Source organism: Equus przewalskii, chromosome 21 (assembly GCF_037783145.1).
Source record: "Equus przewalskii isolate Varuska chromosome 21, EquPr2, whole genome shotgun sequence".
NCBI classification, from domain to species: domain Eukaryota; kingdom Metazoa; phylum Chordata; class Mammalia; order Perissodactyla; family Equidae; genus Equus; species Equus przewalskii.
In genome coordinates this window covers 19,567,245-19,594,936 of record NC_091851.1, presented here as the reverse complement: position 1 = coordinate 19,594,936, position 27,692 = coordinate 19,567,245, and the positions used below count along the sequence as shown (strand labels likewise).

Sequence of the window (27,692 nt, the reverse complement as noted above, 5' to 3'; positions counted from 1 at the left end):
GCCTGTCGCAAGCTGCCTAGCCTAAGACTGTTGCTGAAGCTTTCAACAGCCAGGTCAGCTTTGCTGAGGGCTACCTCCTCTGCCCCTCCACCTCCCTACAGATGATTTCATGAAGAAGGAAGACATGAAACAGGGAGGGCTACCCTCTCCCTGAACTTAACCCACTACTTCCCAGATCAACTCCAAGGAACCTCACAAACAGCATCGTGGAAAGGTCACTGAACAGGAAACTTCAGAACCTGCCCCAGGACACAGTAATGCCTGTGCAATACTCCCATTATCTAAGATCACTGAGAAAGGTTTTTAGAGAGCTTGAAATTTCTGGATGTTCTCTGAGGACAAATTCTGGATTCTAAAAAAAATTCATCAAGATTATCAGAGGTCAGTAACATTAAGCAAAATAACTCATCGAGGCACTGATAGACCTCCAGACTTCTGCTACTCCTCTGACAAGACTCGCCACACCAGGAGTAGAGCTGGCCCTAAATCTCCTTTGCTTTTAACCCTTGGTTGCTGAGTCCCTGGAGGAGGGAGACAGGTGGCTTGCCCAATGAGGGTGTCAGCAGTTGAGCAAGGCCTGTTGCACAGGTGGGTCTGCTAGAGCATTTTCTACTCTTCACCGTGTTCGGGATGCAAAGATCTGGCTGAGATGGTGGATACGGACAAGGGATGATGGATTTGAGAGGCTGGAGGGATGAGGGAATGAGGGAGTTGAAATATTGAAGTCCGGAGGCTGGGAGATGGATGAAAAGACCGGGCTTGCTTTAGGCGATGCCAAGTCTAAAATCACAGTCAAGAGATCAGAGCTGGTGGGGAAAGAGAACTAAGGAAGCGGCACCGAAGGTGAGGTCAGCAAAAAGACACAGGCTTGGGAGCCCTTGCCCAGTAGGAAACAACAGTTCTGAGAGACCTTGGAGTTGCCCGCAGAGCAGGCGAATCGCCCAGAACATGGGCCTGCAGCTGATCGCGGGCCTCCGTGTAGGGACAAGGGGGTTCTTTGCTTCCCTCGGGGCCCCCCTCCCAGAGAGGGGCGACAGCGGGGGTAGGGCGGGTGGTTGGAATGGTCTCTTCCGGTGCTTGAAGAGAGGGTCCCTTGGCGGGAGGGACGGGTCTCGGCGTACTCAGCCTGCAGTCTTGGGAAGACCCTAGCAATTCGGGCGCAGGGGGGCCGCGCCATTTTCCTCCCTTCTAGCGCTCGGCGCCGCAGGCTGCTCCTCCAGAAAACGGGCGCTACGCTCCCCAGGGGTCTGAGTGGGGAAGCTGAGCGCGACCCGTCGCAGCCGCGCAGCAGGATTCCGACGCCGCCGGACGGGAGACCCTCGGCCGGAATCCAAGCCGCCCCCTTCCGCCGCCAGCCGGAAGTGCTTGCGACTCGAGGCAAAGGAGCTTCCGGTGTGTCTGCCGGGTCTCCGGGTCTCACCATGGCGGCCTCCTTGGCCGGCAAAGAGATCGTATTTGTCACGGGGAACGCCAAGAAGCTGGAAGAGGTGCCGGGAGGGTGTGGGAGGGCGACCAGGAGGCGGCTAGGGGTAGCATGTGGCAAGGCCGGCTGGGGTTAGGGTGGAGAAGGGGCTTCCAGGCGGACGGAAGCACGCGGGGAGAACGGAGCGTGGGGCTGGGAGGGATGGGTTGGACCTGCGTGTGTGGAAGAGGTTGGGCCGCACGGAGTGGGACGGCCCTGTGTGTATAACCTGGGGTTGGCCTTGATAGAAAAAAGGCTTTGACAGATCCGGGCACAGAGCTTGTGGGCTTAGGGGCTGCGTGCGCCGAAGGAATGGCGGGGTGCTTAGCACCTGTCGCAAAGGTCACCCATTAAGCTAGACCTCAAACCGGTACTCCGACAGCCGTCTGGAGCTGATCCAGACCCCGCTGTGGCCAAAGAGGTGGGTCATGTGTGAGGAATCATGATGACACCCAATAGATATGGCTGAGGCAGATCAGTGGGGTGCAGTCATTAGGGGACCCTTCGTTTGTCCACAGCAAAGGGATCCATGGCATGCCTGTGCCAGTACAGGGTGAACTTCTCAGGTGCCAGAGCGCTGTGCTGATAACAGGCTTGGAATCCTGAGGCCAGACTAGTCAGGCAGACAGGCAGTGCCACCCTGAACAGAGCCCCATGCAGGATGGTGGGTGCCAGTTCCCAAGCCCATCTCTGCCTCTGGTTGAGGAGGAGGCCCTCCCACGTTCAAAGAAGGGACTGGAATGGCCAGAGGAGGGTCACTGGAGAAGACGGACTTGAAGTTAGCCTAGAAGAGAGAGTCTTAACTCTTCATTCCCATAGTAACCATTGGCAGACTGATGAAGCCTATGGACCCTTTCTCAGGAAAATACTTTTAAATGTACAAAATAACATAGAATTACAAAGGAAATTGATTTTATTAAAGTACAATTCTCAAAATATTACAAATATTTGTGAACTAGTTACCTATTCTTTATTAATGCATTAAAGGGTTCAATCTATTAGTGTGTAATTACCATAATTTTAAAATAGGATTGTAAATGGTATTTTGAGATATCTGCTGCAACTGTAATGAATGGAGTATAACAACATCTGTAGGGGTTTTTTCTTTTTTTTTTTGGAGGAAGACTGGCCCTGAGCTAACATCCGTGCCCTTCTTCCTCTACTTTGTATGTGGGACGCCTACCACAGCATGGCTTGCCAGGTGGTCCCATGTCGGCACCCGGGATCTGAACCTGTGAACCCCAGGCTGCTGAAGCAGAACGTGCGCACTTAACCGCTGGGCCACTGGGCCACCCCTATGTGTAGTTTTAATAGATTTAAAGGTCACAGGAGGTACTAATGCTGTTTTGGTTTGTTTTCTAATTTTACAATGGAAAGAGCTGCAAAATTTCAGCCAGGGGTTAGTGAAAATAAAGAGGTATTTTTTCCTATCCAAGCTCACAGGCCTCCTGAATCAGGATTCTGGGTAACCCCTGATAGAAACTTCCTAACCTCGGAGGACGGGTAGGGTTTCTGGAAGCATTGAGAAGGGAAGAGAGTGTTCCTGATGGGGGGTTTGGCATGAACAGAGACCTGAAGTAGGAGGGATAGAGTGAGGAGATGGGGGAACTGACCTGCTAGGGTGAAGCTCAATGGCCTTTCTTGAGGGGAAGCTTGAGGGGACTGGCAAGAGAGTTACCTGAAAAGAAAGGTAGCTGACAGTTTGTGTAGTAATGGGGAGTCCATAACAAATGGTGATAGATGTTCTTTCATTTTGGAACAGGTCATTCAGATTCTAGGAGATAAGCTTCCTTGCACTTTGGTGGCACAGAAAATTGACCGTATGTCTCTTTTTTTTTTTTTTTTTTAAAAGATGGTTCGATTTCTCTGTCTCCACACTACCTGACTCTGTGTGTGTCTGTTTTCCTTAATAAGTGCCAGAGTACCAGGGAGAGCCGGATGAGATTTCCACACAGAAGTGTCAAGAGGCAGCTCGCCAGGTGCTTGTTCTGTGCGCATGTGTTCCCATACTCGCTCCTCTTGTCCTGGTGGCTCCTGGGGCCTGTGCTTGTTGGGGTGGGCAGAGAGCAATAGGGTGAGCACAGTTTGTCATGACTTCAAGACCTACCCAGGCCTAGCTAGGCTGGAGTCAGTTCATGTTAGCCCTGGAATACTACCTTGCTCACCCTTGACTGCATAGTATTCCTGCTGACCAACACTCACACCCACACCCACACACACACCCACACACACACACACACACACACACACACACTTCTCTCTCCCTGATTTTCAGAGCTATTCATTCCAGCCAATACATTCTCACACACAATCTACAATACGATATGCACACATCTACGTCTGCACTCACCTATCTCTGTGGAACTGAGAAGGAGCATTTTATGCAAAGTCAGGCTGCCCAGGTATGAATCCCAGCTCTCCTGTTGCTGTGCCTGGAGCAAGGTTTACACCCTGCGAAGGGCTTTGGTGTCCTTGTCTCTAAAATTAAGATGAGAGATTAGCCAAGGGCTGTACCCTGTAGCAGATGGACCTCTATCTGCTGCTGCTTCTGCAGATCCCAGCTAGCTGTGGGCCTGGCCCTTGTCTGGGTGGCCTGGGAATTCAGGGTGGGGGCGGGGCCTGCTACTAGTTGCAGGTCTCAGGGCTGCATGTCCTTGTGCTGCAGGTGCAGGGGCCGGTACTGGTGGAGGACACCTGTCTGTGCTTCAATGCCCTCGGGGGCCTGCCCGGACCCTACATGTGAGTGCTCCCCCATCCCCTTGTAGGGCCCTGCCCACAAACTCGCCTAAACTTCGAAATGATTGGTTACCTGATATTGCCAGTCATTCAGTGTCTTGGCATCAACACCAATATTTCAGATTGTCCTGAGGAAGGATTAGGGATCAGGGAGAGGCCTGCCTTTTCTTTTGTAAAGTGTGAGAATGTGATTGTGTAAGTGGAGATGGGCAAGGGGAACCCACTGGTCAGAGAGGTACATTATAGGCAGATCAATTTCAGGAAAGAGGAAATAAGGAAGTTGAGATCTGAAAATGGATTTTTTTAAACTACCCAGTACCCTGGGCCCCCTGAGAAGGTCTTTGTGTATCTCTTGGGTACAAATACCTCAATTTGAATACCCCTCCCTGGGCTTGGAGGGCGAATGCACAGAAGTGCTGTCGCTGGGTGTTGAATACGTATATCTTTAACTTTGGGGTTGCCAGTTTACTTACCAAGGCAGTCCACCCATATACACTTGTCCTTACAGTGCACATTGCTCTATATTCTCACCAGCACTGTGTATTATGGTGTTTCATATTCTGCAGCGTGGGGAGTGTGAAATGTTATCACATCTGCTTTTAATTTGCATTTCCCTAATTACCAGTGAGGTCGAAGCCTTCACTGGTTTATTGATTCTTCTGTGCATTGCCAGTTTGCCTCCATTTCATTTTTCCTATTGAATTATTTCTCTTCATTTTTTTTTTTTAAGATTTTATTTTTTGATTTTTTTTTCTCCCCAAAGCCCCCTGGTACATAGTTGTGTATTTTTAGTTGTGGGTCCTTCTAGTTGTGGCATGTGGGATGCCGCCTCAGCATGGCTTGATGAACGGTGCCATGTCCGTGCCCAGGATCTGAACCGGTGAAACCCTGGGCCACTGAAGCAGAGCAGACGAACTTAACCACTCGGCCACGAGCCAGCCCCTTCTCTTCATTTTGAGTTGAGACGTTCTTTATCATGTCCCCTTGGCTGTCCCCGGGCTCTCATCCCTGGGGGTGCAGCCCGGAGAAGAAGGTGGTAGGAAGATCCAAGCGCTCCTGGTGCCTGATTCACCTGTATTTCTCTTGCAGAAAGTGGTTTCTGGAGAAGTTAAAACCTGAAGGTATTATCCCCATTTGTTTCTTCCTTTAGATCTGTTGGGAATTGAGAATCTGGGGGTTCCAGGGGAGAGGCCCCAACTTGTAACTGGGAATTTCAGGTTCCACTCCCCACTGTGGAGCCCCTGATCACCTCAGTTTCCCCATCAATAACCTGCAGCTCACAGCTTCCCCACACACCCAGCCCACAGCTTCCCCACACACCCGCGTCCTCCAGGGAGCTGGCTGAGGTGTGGGAGGAGTGGATGGGGGAGGGGTGGTGGGAGCTGTGAATTTGAAGGACAGAGGGGCTGTAGTTTTTTCTGGCTCTCTGAGAGGAACTTGGCTTACTGAGGGCTTCCTGTCCTTGCCTCAGCCAGAGCCTGGCCCGGCCTGGGGGCTGGCCGGTTGTCCTTCCTGGGACCCAGCAACGTGTAGGCTGTCACCCATAGTTGCAGGCCAAAATGTTTCCTCTTTAGGTGCTTCTAAAAGCACTTTATTTTATGGAACATTTCAGACATGTACAATGGTAGAACAGGGTAATGAACCCCACGTCCCCAGCATCCAACTTCCAGGGTTATCAGCGCAAAGCCTATCTGATGACCTGTTTATGCGCACCCCACCCCACCCCCCAATTTGGTGCTCCCCATACGGGGCCGTGGGGGCTGGGCAGCACAGACTGCCCTGAACCCTCACTGTACCCGCCCGCAGGTCTCCACCAGCTCCTGGCCGGCTTCGAGGACAAGTCTGCCTACGCACTCTGCACGTTCGCGCTGAGCACCGGGGACCCGAGCCAGCCGGTGCGCCTGTTCCGGGGCCGGACCTCGGTGCGTACCCACGCTTGTTCCCGTGCGTGCCGCCAGAGGGCGCTGCGACTCGAGCCTAAGGCCCAGGGTCTTCTGCGCCTTCTGCAGGATCTTCTGCAGGACGTTAGTGGGAAGGGCGCTTGTGGCCAGAGTTAGTTCCCAGGGTTCTGCCCAGAGGCTCTCTTGGGCACCACAAGTAGACGTGCTTTCAATCCAGAAACCTGTTTGACCCCTGAGGCTGGTTCAGGGAAACACACCGCGGCTCACAGCTGTTGAGGCCTGTACCCCCAGAGCTCTGCACTGTGTGCCCACCTAAGGATGTGGAATGTCCCTTCTTGTTAAGTGTACAGTACAGTAGTGTTAACTATATGCACATTGTTGTGCAACAGATCTCTAGAACTTTTCATCTTGCAAAATCAGATGCCCTCCTAAGATGTAGAAACCAAGGGTGACAACTCCCAAAGCTGCATCTACAGCTCAGACTTCTCCAAGCTTGAATCTCCTTATTCAGCTGCTGAGGCGACAGCTTCCTTTGAATATCACACAACCTTTCCAACTTCTTGTGTTCATATAAATCTTACTTCTTGCCTCAACTCAGTGCTTCCCCGGCTGCCCTTCAACACCCCGGTGCCTGCATATCAGACTCAGGTTCTGCTGCTGCTCACAGGGTTCAGACCACCCTCTGGGCTGGCCTGCTCCCCCCACAGCGCATCCATTCTCTCCTTGTGGCAGGAGTGTGCCTTCTGGCACATCACTCCTCTGCTTAGTCCCTTCTGCTCAGGATGAAAATCCAGACTCCCACCCTGGCCCACAAAGCCCTACCGTGGAGCTCCTCTGGGGGCTGTCCGCAGCCCTGCCTGGGTAGATTTTGTGTGTGGTAAAAAACGCACAACATAAACATTACCATCTTTACTCTTTTTACGTGTCCAGTACAGTAGTGTTGACTGTATGCACATCGTTGTGGAGCAGATCTCTGGGAGTTTTTCATCTTGCCAAATTGAAACTATACCTATCAAACGACTCTCCTTGCCCCCGCCCCCAGCACCTGGCAACCACCCTTCTACTTTCTGTTTCTAAGAGTTTGCCTACTTCAGACACCTCGTGTGAGTGGAATCCTGCAGTATTTGACTTTTTGTCGCTTGCTTATTTCACTTAGCATAATGTCCTCAAGATTCATCCATGTTGTGGCATATGACAGAGCTTCCTTTTTTAAGGCTGAATCATACTCCATTGTACGTATATACCACATTTTCTTTATCCATTTATCTGTTGATGGACATTTAGATTACTTCCACATTTTGGCTGTTGTGAATAATGCTGCTATCAACATGGGTGTGCAAATATCTCTTCGAGATCCTGTTTTCAGTTCTTTTGGTTATACCCAGAAGTGGGGTTGCTGGATCATATTGCCTGGTAAAATTTTTAAAAATTAGTTGTAGTTAGTGTGCTACTTTCACAGAAATGTTATTTCAAAAGTCAAGCTTGAACAACCACTGGTCCAACTTCCTGCACAGTGACTGAGCAGCAGCTGCCCTGCTGACAGGACCTGGTCACTGCAGTCCCCACCACTCCCTGTTGTCTCCCCCGCCTTGGCTGCTGCATGTACTCTGTTGCTTGCCAGTCCCCACTTTACCTGAGTGGCCTTGCTGTTGCTTGTTCTGTTCTCACCTGTGCTCTAAGCCCCAACCACGTTATCCTTTCAGCAACGCATATACCAGGTCCTTTACCATCTCGTGACCTTGGCAGCAGCCGTGTTCTCCACCTGGAATGTTCTTGCTCTAGCCCTTTATGTGGCCAAAGTGTCCCCTCCTCACTGAGGCCCTCTCTCGGCTCCCCATCGAAGTCCCTCCATCCTGTTATTCTTGAGCCCAGCTCCCTGTTTGTTCCCTTCCGGGCGCTTTGCATTTGGTAATCATTAATTTGTTTACTAGTGTAATGTCTGTTTCTATGAGGGCAAGGCTAGGCCTGCTGTGACCCCAGTGCTGAGAACACTGCCTGCCCCACTGTAGGTGTTCAGAAAACATTTGTGTGAGGTTCAGAGTGTTTCAGTAATGGGCTTCGGTCACACAGCTCCCCTCTAGCAGAATTTGCCTTTGGTCTGAATGACCTGGCATATATGTGGCTGATTCCCATCCTCTACTGCCTCTCTTATATTTTTTAAATTATTATTATTTTTTGTTTGTTTTCATGGCAACATGACACTTCATGACACTAGACTATGATTTGTGCTGTTTGTAACATTTTCCTGTTGGAATTTGCCTATTACAGCCAGTATTTATTGAGTTCATTTCTGTGTTGAACATTGTGCTAAATAATTTCTATTATATTATTTCACTTAATTGTTAGAACCTCCTTTGTATTTTCAGAAATGTTGTAATAATAGCAGGCGTAGGGTTTGTCTGCAAAGTTCAGGGTCCTCGACTTCCCATTAGGAGAAAATGTTTTCTGTCAGTTTTTCAAAGTTAACTTCTTCCATGAGGTCACAGTTTGTCAAAGCTGTAGAGAGGGAAGGTGGCCCCAAGGGCATCGGTGGGCCGATCAAGCACATAGCTCCTCCCTGTATGCGGTGGGAGAGCTGTCTTGCTCTGTTTTACTTACGTATTCAGCAAATGTTTGCAGGCACTGTGGACCCCTTGAAACCATATATTTTGAGTAAATAGGGTTTAACCAAATTCATGAACTAACCAAACTAAAACTGGCGACTGCCCTCCTCCTAGTGCGTCTCCTCCACACCCAGTGACACATCTGTCCCCCCTTTCCTCTGGCAGGGCCGGATCGTGGTGCCCCGAGGCTGCCGGGACTTTGGCTGGGATCCCTGCTTTCAGCCTGATGGATACGAGCAGACGTAAGGAGCCCCAGTTTCCTCTGGGGGTATGGGGTTGGGATAGCCGTGATCTGGGTTGGGTCAGGGCCCCGCCCAAGTGCAGGCACGCAGCTATGGGTGGGGGCAGCTCTGAGGGTGCCATTCCAGCCAAAGGCAGCTCTGCTGGGGTGGATGCAAGGAATCTGGGTGGCCCGGTTCACGGTGCGGGGGCAGCCGGGCGTAGCTGGGAGTCCTGGGCTCTCAGGCTCCAGCTCACCGCAGAGCAGCTGTGTGACTTCAGTGGCTTCCCTTCTCTGACCTTGGCTTGTCATGTAGAAACCTGACAGTTTTGTGGGATGGTCTTCTGATTCCCCCATCTAGTTTGGAAAAATGTTAACACTTTTGCAGCCTTTGGTGGGCACTACATTAAACCTCCAGGTGTCCTCAGGATTCCACATTACCCTCCCTACCCCCGCTTATTTACAAAGGACACGTTGGCCATTATAGGAGTCAGGTTTTCCAGGCTTGAAGGGCCTGTGGGGAGTGTGGCTTGAGGCCTCACAATAGCCAGACGGGGCTGAGGACAACATGAAAGTGCACTAAGAATGCTCTTTGGTGACACAAATGTTCTATATGTGCACTGTCCAATCCAGTAGCCACTAGCCACATGTGGCTGTGGAGCAATTAAAATGTGGCTAGGGCCACTGAGGAACTGAGGTGATTTTTATTCAATTATAATTGATTTAACTTTATTTTTATTTTTATTTTTTTAAGATTTTATTTTTTCCTTTTTCTCCCCAAAGCCCCCCGGTACATAGTTGTGTATTCTTCGTTGTGGGTTCCTCTAGTTGTGGCATGTGGGACGCTGCCTCAGCGTGGTCTGACGAGCAGTGCCATGTCCGCGCCCAGGATTCGAACCGACGAAACACTGGGCCGCCTGCAGCAGAGCGCGCGAACTTAACCACTCGGCCACGGGGCCAGCCCCAATTGATTTAACTTTAAATAACCACATATGGCTAGCCGCCACATATTGGACAGCACAGATCTGAAGCCCACAACTGCAGTGTGGGATTCTCACCTCACTGGAGTCCTGATGTGGAAGACGGGCCACTGGCCAGCTGTCCCACACTGCCCCCCCCAAACTCCCCCCAGCACATTAGAGGAGACTGCTGTGTTTGTTCTGTCAGGCCCCACTGCTTCCTGTCAACAGATGACAAAGCTGATCAAACACGCAGCTCATCCCCCTGTCCCCAGCTTCCCTTAACGATTTTTGGACACACTAGAGCAAGTTTAATATCCTTCCGCACTCATTAATACGGGTTCCTACCTACAGGGGAATTTAAAACCCTGTCCGATTTCTAAAGAATTAACTCTAGCCTCCAAGAGCTGGTGGCCCTGTTCTCCTTTCTTGGAGACTCCTTGAGCTTTGGGCTCTAGGAGGGGGTGGGGAGTACATACCCTCCCTGAATCTGGGCTCCCTTTTCTCTGTTGCCCCTTAGGTACGCAGAGATGCCCAAGGCTGAGAAGAACACCATCTCCCATCGTTTCCGGGCCCTGCTCGAGCTGCAAAAATACTTTGGCAGCCTGACTCCCCCTGGGGACAGTGATGATGGCCAGGGGTCCGGGGAGGGCTAGCCTGAAACCTCCTCCATCAGGCTGGCACCCCTCCAAGTACTTCCTTCAGGGTCCCACTTCCTGGGGGTGTTGAGACAGCCTCACCAGCCGTATCTGGAGGAGCAGCTGGCTCTGCTCAGAGAAACTTTGGCCAAGGGACACCATTCTCTTGCCCTTGGGGATTCAGTGGTTTCTCCTACAGCCTCCAGGCCTGGGATCCTGAAAGGACCTTGGATGTTAGAACTGGTCTGGGTGGGATTGCGGGTTTGGGAAGAACCACACAAACAGCGTTACGTGTTTTTTAAATGCAGCAGATAAAAGTTCTGGAAGGCACTGGCTTCCAAATAAACTGGATATGTCTGCTTCGAAACCGGCCCTGGGCAGGTGTCTGTCTGCTGAGTCCCCTTTGGCAGGAACAGGAAGCCTCTCAGGTCGGGGAGGAGGGCTGGGGCGGGACATGGGCAGCGCTGTGGTGAGGGTGTTTGCGTGCCCTTGCTAGCTGGAATATTACATCCTCTTTCCTTTATTCTTCAAGTGTCAGGTCGTGGGCTGACCTTTTCCATGCCAGATCTGTGCTGTCCACCCAGCCAGCGAGTGATGCCACTGCCCAGCTGGCCTCCATGATGTTCCCTAGGTTGGGGGGCGGGCAGTGTGTGATGTTGAGCGCTTTGGCTTTATTCCAGTATACGTGAGAGCAGCTACAATGTTGGCTTCTGATTATAATGCCAAGTTCCTTTTTTTTTTTTAAAGATTGGCACCTGAGTTAACATCTGTTGCCAATCTTTTTTTTTTTCTCCTTCTTCTCCCCAAAGCCCCCCAGTACATAGTTGTATATTCTAGTTGTGAGTCCCTCTGGTTGTGCCATGTGGGATGCCACCTCAGCGTGGCCTGACAGGCGGTGCCAGGGATCTGAACCATGGAAACCCTGGGCCGCTGAAGTGGAGCGTGCGAACTCAACCACTCAGCCACGGGGCCGGCCCCCCAAGTTCATTTTTATGATAGAGGGGATAGAGTCCTTGACCTCAGTTGGGTTGTCATGCTGTGGTTCAGCCTGGGGCCTCCCAGCCCCTCAGGAGGCCCAGCTCAGCTGCCCCAGACCCTCACTATGCCCTGGTGAAGCTGTTCCCTGGGAGGGACTTTGGGGACCCGGGGCAGCTCCCTTGCCTTTCCTGCCAGTGTTTCTCTGGTAATTAGAAGGTGCCCAACCCTGAGGACATTCGGAAAAGCCTGTTGTGCACAGCAGGTCGGGGGTGGGGTGGGGGCGTCCTCAGTGCTGATGCGTCACTCCCAGGCTGCTGCACTCACACGCAGCTCTGGAGAACATCCCCTCCAGCCACTGCTCCTTTGTCCTGGCAACATGGCTCAGGGCCTGGGTTTGACTGTTGTTTCCTCCCCTAAACTGCGTCAGAGCGCGTGGGTGAGGACAGAACTTCATTCCTTTGCCCCTCTCTTGCCTGCGAGGCCCAGCTGGGTTGTTTCCCCAGGAAATGCCGGTGGCCGAGCGCAGCCACCTCTGAGTTGTCTCCTTGGTGGTGGGTGATGTCTGGCTGGGGATCAGACGTGGGGTGCTGGGGGCCTGCCTGCTGCTTGCCTGTTGATTCTGGATACGCTGCCACCTGCAGGGAACACTCAGGCTACTGGGAAGGGGGCCCCAAAGAAGGACTGCATGCCACAAGGGCGCGGTGGGTCCGTGGGGCTTGGGGCAGGGCATTCCTCCGTTTGCTGCTTGGCTCCTTCGCTAGAGTGCTATCCTGGGCCCACAGTACACTTCCTGTCTCCCTTCTTAAACTTTTAGCTGCCCATCCCCACAAACAGCACAGAATGTACCCAACTCTGCCTGCCCAGGAGAACTGCTCGGGGGAAGGGTGAGGTGTCTTCATTGCGCCCCCGTCTCCACTCCCCCCATCAGTGCACGAGGGCTCCCATATCGCCACTCTGCCGTCCAGCCAGCATTGGTAGACTGAGTTTTGCCAGTCTGCAAAATGGAAGGTGCCGTCTCACTGCAGGGTTGCATTTCTCAGGTAACCAAGGGGTTTGAGTATCTCCTGTCACTCCTGCTATTGTTTTTGCCTCCCTCTCCCGCCTCTTCTCAGCCTTTGCGTCTTTTCTATTGGAGTCACTGTCTCTTTGTTAATCTGCAGTAATTCTTTGTGTATCAAGATATTAGTTCCTTTTTGGTTTGAGATGTAGCAGATATCTTCTCTCATCTGCTCCCTTAGTCTGTGGTGTATTTGTCAAACCAAAGTCCTGTAAGGGGATATGATGGGGTGTCTGTGAGCTAGGTACTCCGTCTCCCAAGGCTGCTGCTCCCTGGTACACATGGGTGCTCCCCTGAGCCCCAGATCTCTATTCCCTGCTGCCACTGTCATGGAGCCTGGCCAACTACCAAATGACCAAGCCAGAAACATGCCACCTCCATGCCATCAAACCAATCCCAATGTCCTGCCATCTAGATTCTTCCACTCCCCTCCATCCCCACTGTCACCAGCCTGGTGCATGGTGCAGCCCCTGCCCCACCCCAAGCCCACTACATATAAAATCTAGGATTCACCCAACAGACAGGATAGTTCAAAACTGCTGCTCTGGGGCTGGCCCCGTGGCCGAGTGGTTAAGTTCGCGCGCTCCACTGCAGGCGGCCCAGGGTTTCGTTGGTTCGAATCCTGGGCGCGGACATGGCACTGCTCATCAAACCACGCTGAGGCAGCGTCCCACATGCCACAACTAGAAGGACCCACAACGAAGAATATACAACTATGTACCGCGGGGCTTTGGGGAGAAAAAGGAAAAAAAAAAAAATGCTGCTCTGACCTACATGCGCCTGAATCTGTCCGGCTGCTCTGTAGTTGCCTCGGAGTCAAGGCCCGTCACTGTCAGCCCTGTTGATCTCTTCACCAGCCGTGGCTCTTCCCTGGCCCCAAGTCCTCTCAGGACCCTTGCACATGCTGTTCCCAGTGCACTTCCCCTGCAGGGTCCTGGCAGCATGGCAGTGCAGAGGCCTCCTGGGGCTTCCACGTTTCCCTGTTGGGCCAACGTTCACTGTATGGGGTTGTAAGTGACAGCCCACAGGTGGCACGCAACAAAAATTGGTCCCTTTCCACTTCCCCTAGGAGGGTCTCCCCCTCTCCAGGGCCCTCAGGTGGCCTTCAGAAGCTAGGGTTGGGCGGGGCAGCAGGGATGGAGGTGGCACATAGAAGCATAGAAACAGGAGCTTTATTCTCTAATGTGCATACACCGAGTTCCTTACACAATCAAGGAAATGGCTTCTCTTTCAGGCATCTGACTCTTTTATCAAAAGAAAATCCGTCCTGCTTAGTCCCACCCTGGGCAGAAGCTGCCCTGAGCAGTGTTCTTGACCCAAAGCAAAAGGCTAAAGGGAGAGAGGTGGGCACACACCACAGAACCCCCACAATTCCCAGACCCCCTAGGCCTGTTGGGCCAGCTGTGAGGGGGTGCAGCACAGAGCAACACCCCAAAAGACACCCACACCTCCCCATCCACAGCCACAGAGCCAGCTGGGAGGACCTAGGGGCAAAGGGTGAACAGGGTGTGGCCAGGGCCTGCCAGTCAGGGCCTCAGTGCTCTGCGTCCATGGCATCCAAGTATTTGGCTTCAATGATTCGGGGCAGCAGGTTGTAGCTGCAAGGGAGGGGGAACACGAGGAAGACAGGCGTCGGGTCAGAGAGAAGGCAGAGGACACCCACCCCACCCCAGCCCACCCACTCTCCCACCTAGCCGGGCCCCTCCTGCCCGCTGTCCGCCCTCCCGTACCGGATGGGGATCATGGCAATCATGATGAGGGGAAAGATCATCTTCATGTAGGGCAGGGTGCTCATGCCAAAGGCACAGAGCAGCAGCAGCTGCAGGACCTGCAGGCCTGTGAAGTAGTGGATCTTCCGCTGGGGCACCCTCCGGATGTAGTGGGTGGGTGGGTACGAGGTCTGTGGGCGGCAGGGACCAGGTGTGGGCAGATCTGGAGCCATATCCCCCACCCACACCCCTTGCCGTCGGGGCCTCACCTGGTCCTTGAGCAGCAGGGCCATGCGCTCGAAGAGCTGGTTGCCGTCAATGGAGGTGAGCGCGATATAGAGGAAGAGCCCGTAGAGCACAGGCTTGGGGATCCACTGCAGCGGGAAGGGCAGCAGCAGGAGGGAGAAGCCCACCAGGACACTGGCGCCGAGGGTGGTCAGCCGTGTCTCCTTCACATTCACAATCCTGCGTGGGCCCAGAGCACGATCACCTCTGGCCCTGGTCCATGGGGCCACGTCCCACCTCAGGTCACACATAGTTCCTGGGTTAGGTTACTTCTGGGCCCTTGTCCCCTGAGCCACACCCCTCCCTAGGTCACATGTGGCCCGGGGCTACCCCCACCTCAGGGTCCACATGACTCTTGCCTCAGGGGCTACGCGGACACTCACGTCTCATAAATGTGCCCATTCTCCACACGCTCTTCCACCAAAGCCAGTGCCCGCACGTGCAACGGGGAGTGGGGGTAGGCAGCGTGGATCCAGGGCATCCCAAACAGAGACAGCCCAGTGTTGATGATGGCGACCAGCAGGAGGTCCCAGTGGTAGGCAGTGCCCTTCACCAGCCTGCAGCAGACAGGGGCACATGTGGACGGAGCCCCACTGTCTCCTTGGAGGTTTAGCACAAACTCACCCCTCCCTACCCAGCCCTGCAAACCTGTTCTCTGGTGCATTAGCCAAGGCAGCCACTAGGTTCTGCTCGATGAAGAAGAGCATGGACAGCAGGAAGCCGAGGCCCATAGCGCTGCCGATGGCCCTGAGGGACAGCGAGTGCATCTCGGCTATCTCAAACAGGCTCTCGCTGGGGTTGTAGCGGAACTTGCTCACTGCAGCAGAGTACAGGCCCCTGTCAAGCCTGCAGCTCCTCAGAAGCAACCCCACCCATCCCCAGCCCGGTCCCAACTCACTCTTAATTTCTCGGAAGCCATAGGAGCAGATGAGGGAGAAGGTGAGCACTGAGATGGGCAGGGCACAGTCTGACAGGATCTCACGCATGCAGGGGTGCAGGTAGGGGCTGGGGATGCAGGCAGGTGTATCAGTGTGGCCTGGGGACATGCCCCCTTCCCCTCACCCCTAGGCCCCCCTCACCTCTTCTTGAACTGGTAGAGGGTGTAGCTCAGCCAGAGCGTGCCCAGCATGATAAGGAGGCTGAGCACGGCGGTCTCCCGGCTTGGGTGCTCGGTAGCACGGGTGTCCACAGAGGTCAGCTCTGGCGGGCTGGACAGGAGGCTGGTGTTGAGGGCAGTGTGGAGGCTGGTGTTGACACCTAGCAGGCTCACCAAGGAAGGGCTATCTGCGTAGTAGTTCCCAAGGTTGTGGCCATTGTAGTACTTCTGGAAGACTATGGATACAGGCCAACAGGCCTCAGCCATCTGGGCTCTGGGGCCCAGCTTCCCACTGGATGTGGGGTGGAGGGGCCCTGAGGGGAGAAAGGGCTTCTAGGGGGAGGAGTGGGGGGCGTAGCAGGGAGCTGGCTTTCTCTGTCAGCCAGGACCCTATCAACCTGCCCGTCCAACTACCAACCCCACACCCTGCCATTGTCCCTCTGCTCCATCTCTGACAGCACATCACACCTGGCCCATTGCCTCTGATCCTGCCTGGGGCAGTCCTGTCACTGTCCAGCACATGGGGCTGCTGCTGTCTGGTAGTTACAGCTCCCCAGAGTACTGTGGACCATGGCAGCAACCTTAGCTTGTATGCTTCTTCGCTGCCCAGCCACAGCCTGTAGCCCCCATCTCAACTCAGGTCTCCCTGCCTCAGGTGCACTCACTTTTGACCATGCCCTTGACAGCATCCAGCACGAATGTGATGGAAATGAACAAGGCAATGATCTCCTCCGTCGACCTGCCAGGGGGGTGATATGCCTCATAAGATGGGGGTGAGTTGTGTGGCAGGGGAGGCTTCCCTGAGCCTCGGCACGGCCACCTGCCTCCTCCTGCCACAAAGAAGACCAGGGTCCCAGGCTTTCCCTGTGAGGCAGTGATACGGTAGGGGCACCCCATCCACTCTAGGGCTACAGGGCCTCATAGACTGGCATGCAGGCTGACCCAGATCCCTGGCCTTGGTCTCCCTCCTGCTTGAGGGTCCCAGCAGCTCAGGGAAGGCCCTGTCACCTCTTGAAGAGACTCATGACCAGGCTAAGGTTGAAGAGAGCATAAAGCGCAAGGAAGAAACTGTTCCACAGGCCCGTCCACGCATAGAAGGTGTTGAAGTCCAGATCGTAGTCGTCACAGATGCCACGAATCACTGCAGGCAGCGGGACAGGGGTGGGCAGTCAGGGCTGAACTGGGGCCAGGGACCTCAGGAACCATCTCCCCACCGCAGCCCCCACTGCACCGTGGATGTAGAGGGCCAGGGGCGCGGTTGTCAGCAGCACTACCAGCGGCTGCCCGGAGAAGAGCGCGTACAAGAGGCCTCCAATGCTCTGCCCGGCCACCGTCTTCTGCACATCTGAGGAAGTGGGGAGGTCAGATGGACATGGAAGTCCTGGGCCCCACCCAGCACACCCCCATCAGCCTCCAGGCCCTCACCAATGGCCCCGTTTGTGTTCTCATCGTTGAGGGACCCAAAAGCGATCGTAGGCAGAAGGCAGGCGAAGTAGAGGAACAGGGTGGTGGTGATGTATTTGCCCACAGCCTTGTTTTTCCCAATAATGCCTAGGAATGGAGGACGGGAGAGAGGGTATGCTGGGGATTTAGGACAGGCACATGTGTTGTCCTGAGGTCTGAGCCACAGGCTGAGCTCTGGGGGGGCCACGGGGCCACTTACCATCAGTGAAGTCGAGGGGGTACATGGGGAACCTGCGGGCGATGTCCTCCCAGATGCCCTTCCCCACAGGGAGAAAGTCCTTGTGCTGTGGGGGCTGGGGAAGAGGAGAGAGTACCTGTTAGTGTTGCAGCCCGTGCCCCTCGCCACCCACCCAGGCCCACCTGGCCCCTGTACCTGCAAGGCTCTGTGGGTGCAGATGGAGCTCACGTGGTAACCCCTCGTGCTGGCAGTAGGACACTGGCTCACCACGGTGAGCAGCTGTCTCTGATGTACCAGGGCCTCCTTGAATTCTTCCTCCGTGCGGGTCTTCAGGAGCTTCTGGCGGAAGGTGATGTCCAAGAACATGGTGGCGAACGTGCGCCCCACCTCGGTCGCCGTCTTGGTGCTTTTCTGGGGGTGCAGGATGGGAGAATCGTGTAGTGCAGAGGGCACCGTGCCCCACCCTTGCTGTGCATGGATGTCCCGAGCACACGCAGGCGCTCTGTCTGTGGCTGGTGGCGGGTTTTGTTTCCCAAAGTTCCGGCATTAGTGGACCCTGCCACAATTCCACCAACTCAGCACATCTCTACAACTGCCATCAATCTAGTTTTTTTCTTAGAAACTCAGGCATTAGTCTTGTCCTAAGGAATACAAATCTGTGTAACTGTGGATAAGGAAATCACATTGATGGAGAAAAACGTTTATCCAGCTACATTTCACCTGCTGGTTTATCTGATTTTCAGAGGGGTTCCAGGCCCCTTGGGGCTTCTCCCTCTCGCCTGGCCAAGGTCAACCGTGTCCATGAACTCAGTGTCCAGCCTCCATCATGGCAAGCTGTCTGACCTCCCCAACCTAGGTCCCCTGGGAGCAGTGTCGGCCCTTTTGTGCTGCCCTAAGCAATAGTCCCGGGGCCGTACCACACACACTATGCTGTTCTGTTAGGTTTAGAACAGGCTCCTTCTCCCCCAGAGGAGCCAGCTGTCAGGCTGGTTGGTCTGTCCCAACACACCAGTCTAGCCACTCAGGCCTCGGGATACTGCTCCCCTTCCACCGTTCTGGCCACCTTGCCAGCTGTCACTCCCTCTGACCACGAGCTGCCCACTGCCCTAAATGCCCTGCCTCTCTTACCGGCCCTGTAACATTCAGGGAGGCTCACAGCATGTCTACAAAATCCCCGGGAAGGACATTCCTTCAGCACCCCTTTGCCTAGAGAAAGCCCGGGCAGGGGACCATGCCAAGCCATGAGTCTGTGCCAGAGGCAGGGGCAGAACCATCAAGAAGCTAATGGAAGCTTAAGTGTTAAGGCCCTTCCCAGGCCTGGAGAGGGGCCCTAGCCATTTTCTATTCATGATTTTTAAATCCATTTCCTTAAAAGAAGACTCTCCAAATTGTATCAGCTTCAGCCCCCACAAAAGTAAGATGCCCCTGACCAGGCGGTGTATGACCCAGGAAGGAGTGGGGATCCTTGGCCAGCAAATCATAGTCAGCCAACTAGAAGAAGCATTAGGGTCAGGGCAGGCCAAAGAAGGGTCCCTATGTCTGAGTAATAATAATTTTTAAAGGATCTCTTTTCAGTTGGGAAGGAAATACAACCTTCTGGTCAACTTCTGGGGAAATTAGGGCTTGATAAGCACCTAACAAGGATGCTTCAGATAAAGCATCCAGTAGGGCAGAGAAGAAAGGACAGGGTGAGGATGAGGACTTCAGAGGCCAGGACTGTGGGGTCCTCCAGCACATGGCAGACATGCCCCCAAGAAGAGGGCAGGGTAACCTGGAACCCTCCTCCCCAGGAAACGGAGCCACCCCAGGACCCCTCCTCACCATCTTGGGTGGGGCCAGCACCAGGATGACGAACCGCACCTCACAGGAATTCTCCCCCCAGTTCTGCGGGCGAACCAGGCGGCTAATGCACACGTGCCGCTTCAGTAGGGCCTTGGAGGTACAGCTGGCAGGGACAGGAAAGGGCACACAGCACACAGTTGCCACCATTGGGAGCTGGGGCTCCCCGCACCCAGAGCCCCCAACTTTGACCCCCCATGACCTCCGTTAGGGAGAAAAAAGACCAAATGGGATGGAGTGCTCCCACCCTCTCCCCTCAAACTGGGTGGGCCAGCCTCTGCAGGGACACGGGATGCCTAGCTCCAGTGTGACACATGGGGAGGCCAAATGTGGTGGCCTGGCAACTCACATGATGCAGAGCCATGACTGCTGGTATTGCACCCCTGTGACCGTGGCAGTGACCCCTTGGATGGTATCCGACAGCACATGGACTAAGGACAGGGTGCAGGGGAACAGGAAGGTCGGCCAACCCACCTCCATGACCTCCCCCACCCAGACAAGGAGACGGGCCTTACCCTTTCCCTCCGTGGGGGCCCCGGCATCAGTGAAGAGCATGGCCATGAGCAGGTCCAAGTTGCAGTCAGGCTCAGTATTGTGGGGGTCATGGGCTAAACGGCACAGCATGGCCCGCAGCACGTCGTCCAGTGAGGTGGCCGTCTCGTTCAGGATGATGCTGGCCCGTGCCAGGAAGCCGTCTAGGTCCCGGTGCGCGCGGATCTCTTCCTCAAAGTTCTTTAACTTCAGGTACTATGGGGACCCCACGCACAGAACCACACAGGCCCAGGAGTGAGACGCACTTCCCTGCCCGGGCCCCTCCTCTGTGGTGGTCTCGGACTGCCCCTGCCCACTAGGATCAACACCCCATTCCGGGAGGGACAACCCAGCATGGCTGGCCCCAGCAGCCAGGCCTCTGGCTAGTGTGAGAGGGGAGCAGTGTGAGCTATCTCAGGGAAGCAGCCACCTCCACCCTGTCTAGTGGCCCAGGACCAAATATCTCCTGTCCTGCAGATAAGCCACTCACCTTGCGGGAGGTGTGTAGAAGTCCACAGCCACCAGGTAACTCACTCTCGGCTAGAGAAAAGCGGGAGGGCTCAGGGTGCCTTACCTCTTCAGGGGTCTCTTGGTGGATGGGGGCCATTCCTGGCCAGTCCCCAGTCCCCTGCCCTCCCCGCAGCCTGTCCCTGCTACAACCCCCATACCAGCCTGGGTGGGCTGCACCTCGAGGTTGACGTTGACAAAAAAACGGATGCTCTCGCCAGACACGATGGAGGAGTTGACCGTGTCGAAGGCCTCGTCCCCTAGGCTCTCCTCACGGGTTTCAGAGGCATCATCAGTGTCACACTTGAGGTAGCCTGGAGACCCAACCACCACCGAGAGAGACCCCCCCAAGGGGGCTTGGTCGTCAGTGCCACACACTGGAGGGAGGGACACCAAGCCCAAGGAGCAGGGGTCCCTGGGCTGTTCCAGGCAGCACCCTCTAGGTGAGTGGTGAGGGAGGCTCCTAGGCCAGCAAGAAGCCTCAGGCCCAGGGAGGCAGAATATCTAGTCCTGGCCCAGCACCACTCAGAGGACGGCACCTGGCTCACAGCCCCCACCCGACAACTTTCTCCAGCATTCTTCAGCTGCAGGGACCAGGGCCCTGCACTGTTCTGACCCACACATATCCTTCAGCTAGAGGATAATATATTTATTCCACAAACTTTGGGCCAGGCATGTGGTACAACGACATGGTTAAGGTGCCTGGCCCCTGCCCTCGCAGAACCTCCAAGTTATAAGACCCAGACCTTCCTGGCTCCCCAGATGGGACCCAAGGGAAGCCAGAGACACTGCAATATCCGGACCCGCACATCTCCTTGCCTCATTGGCACAGGGTCTGAGAGCTCCTCGTCATGGGGAGGGTGTGCGGGGCGAAGTATCACGGCTGAGAGACCTGGTCCAGACATCAGACAAGGCCCAGGAAGCAAGAGAACCAGGAAAATACACCCAGGGACTGACAGGGGATGGGACCCCCAGAACGAGGCCTCATCTTGGGCTTCCAGCCACGGAGGGGTATGTCGTGGCGCCTTGGGACTCCCGTCATGGAGACTTGGGACTCCCAGAGCACAGACCCTGCTGTCCCTTTCTCTTGGTCTGCCTCTCAGTTCCTATAACTGCCCCACAGCACAGGCCCCACTCCTACAGGAAGGCTTCCTGGTAACATGCGTATGTTCCAATCTTCCCTGATTCCTGGCGGGGCTTCCTACAGCCTCAGGAATCCTAGTCTGAGCCAACATTGCTACCCCTGGCCCCTTGGGCCCTGCCCCACTCCCCACCTCGATCTCTCACTCCTCTGGTCAGTTGGCCAGCACCACAGGCATGCCAGCTCCTGTCCTCTGAGCCAAGGGCTTCCCTCCTGGAGGGCCTTCTTCAGGGCTTGATGGACCCCTCCTCCTCTGGCAAGTCTTCCTAGGGACCTGCCTCACTCTTGGCCCAGCCAGCACTTCTTCCTGACTGTCCTATGGGTCCCCTATGGCTTGCCACTTGTGGGTGCTCCCAGGAAAGAGGCCCTTGTAGGCCAGACCCCACCAATGCCTGACAAACACCTGTGCAGGGACAGGGAAGGGTCAGCAGCACGCCTACACCTGCCAGGCAGTGACTCACCCTGACTCACTTCCACTCCCGCCCGCTGGTTTCCTCTGCACATCCCAGGCCAGTGTCCTGTGCTCAGCCTGGGCTCTTTCTAGGCAGGAGGCACTAGGCATCCCCCATCAAGGCGCCCATGGACTAGTGACCCCTGCCCCAGGTCTGCACTGCAACCAAAGCCCTGGAAGACCTAATAAGGTCAAGAGATGTCCTTCTCACTTTTGTCATGGAGCTCACGTCCATGAAAAACTCCTTCCTCCCCATTCTAGGCCTGCTTTGCTTAGACTACCTGGTTCCCCCAGCCCCAACCTGCCCCAGCCTCCCCTCTGTCACCCCCACCAGCATCCACTGTTCTCCAGTGCTGCCCTCACCCTGTCCCCTTCTCCTCTACCCTGGGCTCTACCTAGGACCTGCCCAGCTGACACTACCAAGCCCCTGCAAGGCTCCTGGGATGCCATGTCCCCATTTCCATCCTATAGCCCAGCCACAAACCTAATCTGCCTGTCAGCGGCCTGGAACACACAGTCTCCATGCCCTGGGGTCCCTGGGTAAGAGCACATCACCACTCTGTCCAAGTACTGTCCCACTAAACACCCCTCAGATGGTCAGGCCAGCTCCTGGTCTGGGCAGAGGAGAGGCAGCATGGAGCCAGCCCAGGGACATGTGGAGGGGCAAGCTAGACTGGGGCCAGCAGGCAAAGCTGATGCACAGAGAGGTTACATTTCTTTAGAGGGACAATGGCAGCCCCTCCCTCACAGAACTGGGCAGGGACTCAGGGATGTGGGTATCCACAACACTTGGCCTAGGCTGCTAAGATAAGCAGGGCGTTGTAATAGTGAACCATGGGAAATCACCAGATGGTCCACATAGGTCAGGAGAGGGAGCAACCTGCCTTCCCAGGACCAGAGAACCACTAGAGACCTGCCAGTGTCCAGAGCAGTGTCAGCTGCCCCTCTGATCACATCACAGCCTCCCGGAGGGGAGGATTCAAAAGCATCCCAGCACCAGCAGAGGACGACAGACAGGTGGCCAATGCTGTGGGTCCCCAGGTGGATGGACTGGGTCCCCTAGAGACTTCTGACCAAGAAGCTTTCTACAGACACACACCCACACCTGAAAGGCACTCACCTGCATCCTCAAGGTATCCATTCTGAGACATGCCGGAAGATCCTTCTGCAAGGGAAGCCAAAGAACTGTCACCAGCTCCATGGACCAGCCCTGGAGAGTCTCCCGTGTCCATCTGCGTCCCACTCCACACCAACCCTGCTGACTCCTTCTTACCCTTTTCAGGGACCCAACCAGGTCAACCTGGGAGAAAAAGGAGCAGGGAACAGTACTAGGGAGGGGCCCGTTGAGGAGTCGGAGGAAGCCAAGCCTGTTTTCTTCAGCCTGTCAGATAGGGGCTGCCCAGGCAGGAGAGGGCGCAGGAGGGGAGGCGTTCTCAGCATGTTTTCTCCCGGAGTTATTAACAGTACCCGGTGAAGTACTGAAGGATTGATTCGGTGGCTGTAGAATTCCGCACCGGCCGCCAGTGCTGGAGGGAAGGGGCCGTCCCTCCACCCTCCCTGTAGTAGCCCGCGGCTTCCGTCTCTCGCTGCTCAGCTGCCAAGCCCAGCACCTGGGCTGGGGCCCTCTTCCAGGAGGAACATCGTGCCTTTCACTCTCCCGTAGGTCCCTGGGGCCACCCATCACACGTGCAGTCGCCCCCAGCCTCACGCCCCCGGGGTTACCGGGGGAGGACCCGGCAACGGCCTCCTCCGTTGGGCGCCACCCTGTGCCACCCACGTCCCACGCCTCTTAGGAGGCGGAGCCGTTGGTCCTCAAGGGAGATGCGGGGGGAGGGGGGCGCTGTGCGCGCTCCCCGCGCCGGGCCCCGGATAGTCCGGCTGTTTGTGTCGCACTGTGCCCGGAAGGAAGCGACAGGAGGTGCCGGTGCACGAGAGGAAAGCGCCTCCAGACTCGGGACCCTGCGGGTCGGGGGCAGGATGCGGACGGACGGACGCGCGAGGCGGGAGCCTGGGCTGCATCCAGAAGGGGGGCGGGGGGGTGGGCAGTAAAGCTAGTATCCGAGGCCGCAGGGATGGACAAAGGACGAGGGAGACGACGGTCTGAAAAGAATGGGCATGGTGCACACCCTAGTCTCATCCCGCGCGCCCCACGTGCAAGCAAATAGTCGTACAAACCCAGGGCTGGCCCTCAGGTGTCAGAGCCAGGGGGGAGAGACTGCTGTGGCCGCGCAGGGGACAGTCTGAGGTCCGGGGACCCCTAAGAGTGGGAGGCTTCCTCGCAGCGCCAGGGGCGGGAAGGTGTCCGGGCAGAACGCAAAGCGGGGCTTTCCGAGGCGGCAACGTGTCCGGCTCTGCAGAGCCCAGCGCGGGGTGTTGGGGACCCCACAGCTCCGCCTCGCCCACTTCCAAGCCCCTACTCCTCCACCGGCTACCTCAATGGCTCAAAAATTGTTAAGGATTTAAAGATGGCTATAGCCGAGCATTGATCAAGCGCGCAGTGCCCACAAAGGCGTCCCTGGGCCTCCCTCCACCGACTGCGTACCCACCCGGACTCCCACTTGCTAGCGGCCAAACTCACCCCCGGGTTCCCCCACCCGCGCCCGCCGGGAAGCCCCCACGACCCTCTCGGCCACCATGCCGGCGGGCCTTGAAGGTCTGCGGCATCTGCGTTCTTCCCCGTGCCCCGACGGCTCCGCGTCCCCTCCTAGCACGCCTTTGCCTCGGAGACCGGACGGCCTTCCCGCCGCGCCCCCGCCCCGCCCGCGGCCTCAGGAACCCACCGCACGGCCGGAGATGGAACATGCGCCTGGTGGCCGCGGCCATAGCCCCGGCGACGGGCTGCCGGACGGCTGCACACACGCGCGCACGCCTGGGCTCCTCACCCGGTGCTTCGGGACCTCAAGCTTGGAGTCGCCGGCGGGCCAGCGGCGGGAGCCGGCGACACACCCCCGCGCCGCGCCTGGGTCCTAATGCCGCTCACACGCCCCGCCCCGGCACTAGGGTGGCCGAGGGCAGGGTCCCGTCTGCCCGCCCCGCGCCCTTACCCGCGCTCCTGTCAACCCCGGGCGGGCTGCTCCTAGGAACCAGCAGTGACTTAGCCAGAACGTGTAGACTGGGCTCCTTCGGGCCTGCGCGCCCGCCCAGGCGTCGCCGGGTTAGGTACTGGGTGGGGCTGGGAAGTTTCTGGGAAGAAGCTCGATGGGCCCGGGGACCCAGGGAGTTGTGAAGCTGCGGCGGGTCGGAGGAAGGTTTCCCCGGCGGCGGCTTTATGCGTGCGTGCAGTGGGCGCCCGCCCCGTCCTCTCGGCAAGGGGCCTACGCAGGCCAAGCCCGCCGGCTGCCCCGCCCCCTCCATTCATCCTGATGCTCCGGCCTCCTCCTCCTCCTCCAGGAAGCGCACCCCGACTAACTAGACGGGCTCGCGCGCATTCCCCGGGCTACGCCCTGGCCCGCGGAGCCAGCCGCCCTCCCGGTCGGCGGCGTCGGGTTTGCTCGCAGGGCGCCTGCCGGTTTCTCCCCTGGCCTCTTCGCGCCCTCGGCCTTCTCTTGGGTCAAGGTCTTGGCTCATGGCTTCTTTCCTTCCCAAGATGGCCCCGCCGCCGGGTTTTCCTTCCCGGAACGCAGGAGCCCGGCTCCGGGACGCGCCTTCTCTGGCGCCTCATCTGCGAGGAGACAGAGAGGCGGGAAAGGCGGCCGGCGGGAGACAGTGGTGGGTGCGCGCGCCGGCAGGCGGGCGCGTGCGGCGGTGAACTCCTGCCTTGACCCTCGGTGGCTGTTCAGCAAATAATTCCACAACCCTCGGGCCCCGGATTGACCCAGGAACTCTCCCCCAACAAAGTGTTAATCATCTATCCCCTCCACACTCTGGCTCCCAGCGGGAGGACTAGCAGCGATTCTCCCCGCTCATCTCCGGCTGGGATGGAGTCCTCGGCCACTGTCCCCCAGGCATGGGAGAGGGCGGGCGGGGCAGAGGGTGAGCCCACCTCTGCGGAGGGACTGCCCTGCAGCCGCCAAGGGCTCCAGGTGCGTTGGGGGAGCTCAATGCACAAACTAGGTGAGCGAGGCTGACCCGGTTTTCCCTCTCAGCAGGATAAGAGCACATTAGGAGCGAAGCCATGGGGGCGCCCCTCTTGGCAAATGAAGGGCCTGGGCATGGGGACAGCCTGAGCACCCTGCTCCTTACTACAGGAGACGCTGTGGGAGATACCTACGGGACTTGGGACTTGGACGACTAACTTGGGGCTGGCCTCATGCTTCTTTGGCCGGGTTGAGCAGGGCCTGGGAGGAGAGACACGGGGTTATCCTGGGCAACCCCTCCACTCCGCCCTTGGGACTTTCTCTAGACGCCCTCTAGCTGGACCGCCCAGCCCACAGCACAGATTCCCAGAGTCAAGGGGGTGAGGGAGGGAGGTTGACGGGGGACTGAAGAACAGACAGGCTGACGGCCCAGGGAGCCAGGCAGGATTGCGGGAGGGGGGATGCAGGGGCTGGACCCCTGACAAGTCACTCATTTTGCCCCAGCCCCTCCCAACTGGGAATGTCTAGGCTTCTGCATCTGCCTTCTCCAGTCAACAGTAGCTCCCAAATACCTGGACCTTCCAACCCACACGTACCAGGATGTCCCTGGGGATTGAGGGGCAGCCTCCCATTCCTCTTACTGCAGCCTCCTCCCTCATCTGAGGACCTCACTTAGCTCACTGAGGAAACAGGAGCCTGCAGCCAAGGCCTCCCCGCTAGTGGTCTATGGACCTGACTCTCAGAGGAACTGATGCTGACCCCTTCCGGGCTGCAGCCTTATGCGCTGCCTCTGCGGGTTCTGTTCCCCTGGAGAGAGCCCCTGACCCTCACACCCCTACTGCAATGTGAATAGCCATTTCCCTTAGTCCTCCCACCCTCCATCTGCCCTCTGTGGATCAGAGGCTGAGGGCAAATACAGGTGCCCCAGGTTGCCCCACCTGTGCCCCACCAAGTCCTTACACAGGCAGACGGTTTAGGGACCCAGACACAGGCACACACATTCCCTCACTTGAGGTCTCAGACTTTATTGGACTGTGGACACAACCATGAGCGCTGGGTTCTACAAGGCACTTGACGGCTTTCCAAAGTACTTTGAACTCAGTTTTCCCCGCATGCCACTTATGCCTGTAGACTTTAGAATCTGGAGTGAGAAATAACTCTATACTATCTTATTAAAAAACAAAAAAGCTAAACCCTCCCTTGAATTCCCCCCTCCAGGTACTACTCAATTACTCAGGTGCACTTCTGAGCAAATTTCTCCAAAGAGTTATCTCTGTTCCTGTCTCCACACCCTCTCCCTGCTTCTCTCCCATCCACTCATACCCATCTTTTGTCCCCATCACTCCAATGACACTGCTCTGGCTGCCTCTGCTCTCTTCCCAGCCCCTACCGCCTCAGCAGCACCCACGTCCTCCTCTGACATCGCTCTCAGTGTCAGCCAGCCCAGGATCTTCCCCTGGATCGATGGCTCTCTACCAGCCGCAGCTGACTGTCAGGTTTCACGACTCCTGTCACTGAGCTCCTGACTTCAACATGCCACAGCCTACTTACCTCTCTCCCCCAAACCTGGAGGGCTCATAGGCAATTCAAATGAAATTCAGGCAAAATAGAGCTGAGTCCACCATCCGCCCAGCTGCTCTGGACCGGGGAGTCACCCCGACTCATCTGCATCTGATCCATCAGCAAATTTTGTTGAGTTTACCTTCAAAATAGGGCACAGTTCTGCCCACTTGTGCATCCAGCCTGGCCCATCATCTGGCCTTCTGACTTGGCCCCACCCCCATCCATTCTCTACATTCAATGGCTTCTCTCTTTTTTTTTTTTTTTTGAGGAAGATTAGCCCTGAGCTAACCTACTGCCAATCCTCCTCTTTTTGCTGAGGAAGACTGGCCCTGAGCTAACATCCATGCCCATCTTCCTC

The 27,692-nt window shown here is 56.2% G+C and overlaps 2 protein-coding genes across 12 annotated transcripts; one reads left to right on the top strand and one right to left on the bottom strand.

Annotated features, from left to right (window-relative positions):
- The first annotated feature begins 1,335 nt into the window (after window positions 1-1,335).
- On the top strand, window positions 1,336-10,886 carry ITPA (inosine triphosphatase). Its single transcript, XM_070587970.1, has 8 exons — window positions 1,336-1,487; window positions 3,225-3,282; window positions 3,377-3,441; window positions 4,128-4,201; window positions 5,288-5,319; window positions 6,005-6,120; window positions 8,868-8,944; window positions 10,402-10,886. Exons 1-8 carry the CDS (start codon window positions 1,422-1,424, stop codon window positions 10,535-10,537), a joined length of 624 nt encoding a protein of 207 aa, XP_070444071.1. The 5' UTR covers window positions 1,336-1,421; the 3' UTR covers window positions 10,538-10,886.
- Window positions 10,887-13,704: 2,818 nt separating this feature from the next.
- Window positions 13,705-25,114, bottom strand: SLC4A11 (solute carrier family 4 member 11). 11 transcript variants are annotated; one of them, XM_070587948.1, is made up of 21 exons: window positions 24,800-25,033; window positions 23,029-23,055; window positions 22,876-22,920; window positions 20,325-20,477; window positions 20,147-20,196; window positions 19,641-19,872; window positions 19,475-19,556; window positions 19,108-19,231; window positions 17,482-17,697; window positions 17,308-17,401; window positions 17,070-17,195; window positions 16,876-16,989; window positions 16,653-16,785; window positions 16,310-16,383; window positions 15,628-15,880; window positions 15,447-15,553; window positions 15,197-15,365; window positions 14,932-15,105; window positions 14,533-14,728; window positions 14,285-14,454; window positions 13,705-14,152 (listed from the first exon to the last, which is right to left on the bottom strand). In XM_070587948.1, the coding sequence occupies exons 3-21, from the start codon at window positions 22,904-22,906 to the stop codon at window positions 14,089-14,091; spliced, it is 2,562 nt and encodes an 853-aa protein (XP_070444049.1). In that variant the 5' UTR covers window positions 22,907-22,920; window positions 23,029-23,055; window positions 24,800-25,033; the 3' UTR covers window positions 13,705-14,088. The 11 variants fall into 11 exon arrangements, with proteins under 11 accessions (XP_070444049.1, XP_070444048.1, XP_070444042.1 ...); XM_070587947.1 differs by lacking the exon at window positions 24,800-25,033 and adding an exon at window positions 24,536-24,670; XM_070587941.1 differs by lacking the exon at window positions 23,029-23,055 and having other exon boundaries at window positions 24,800-25,114.
- Window positions 25,115-27,692: the final 2,578 nt, after the last annotated feature.

What these genes read in the sequence shown, in the direction of transcription:
- ITPA (XM_070587970.1), top strand. Translation starts at nt 1,422, where the DNA reads ATGGCGGCCTCCTTGGCCGGCAAAGAGATCGTATTTGTCACGGGGAAC. An exon ending in ACGCCAAGAAGCTGGAAGAG is followed by an intron (nt 1,488 to 3,224) that starts GTGCCGGGAGGG and finishes ATTTTGGAACAG; the next exon opens with GTCATTCAGATTCTAGGAGA. An exon ending in CCTGATGGATACGAGCAGAC is followed by an intron (nt 8,945 to 10,401) that starts GTAAGGAGCCCC and finishes GTTGCCCCTTAG; the next exon opens with GTACGCAGAGATGCCCAAGG.
- SLC4A11 (XM_070587941.1), bottom strand. Translation starts at nt 25,109, where the DNA reads ATGGAGGGGGCGGGGCAGCCGGCGGGCTTGGCCTGCGTAGGCCCCTTG. An exon ending in TGGATACCTTGAGGATGCAG is followed by an intron (nt 20,478 to 22,875) that starts GTGAGTGCCTTT and finishes TTGGGTCTCCAG; the next exon opens with GCTACCTCAAGTGTGACACT. An exon ending in TTCTACACACCTCCCGCAAG is followed by an intron (nt 19,873 to 20,146) that starts GTGAGTGGCTTA and finishes GGGTCCCCATAG; the next exon opens with TACCTGAAGTTAAAGAACTT.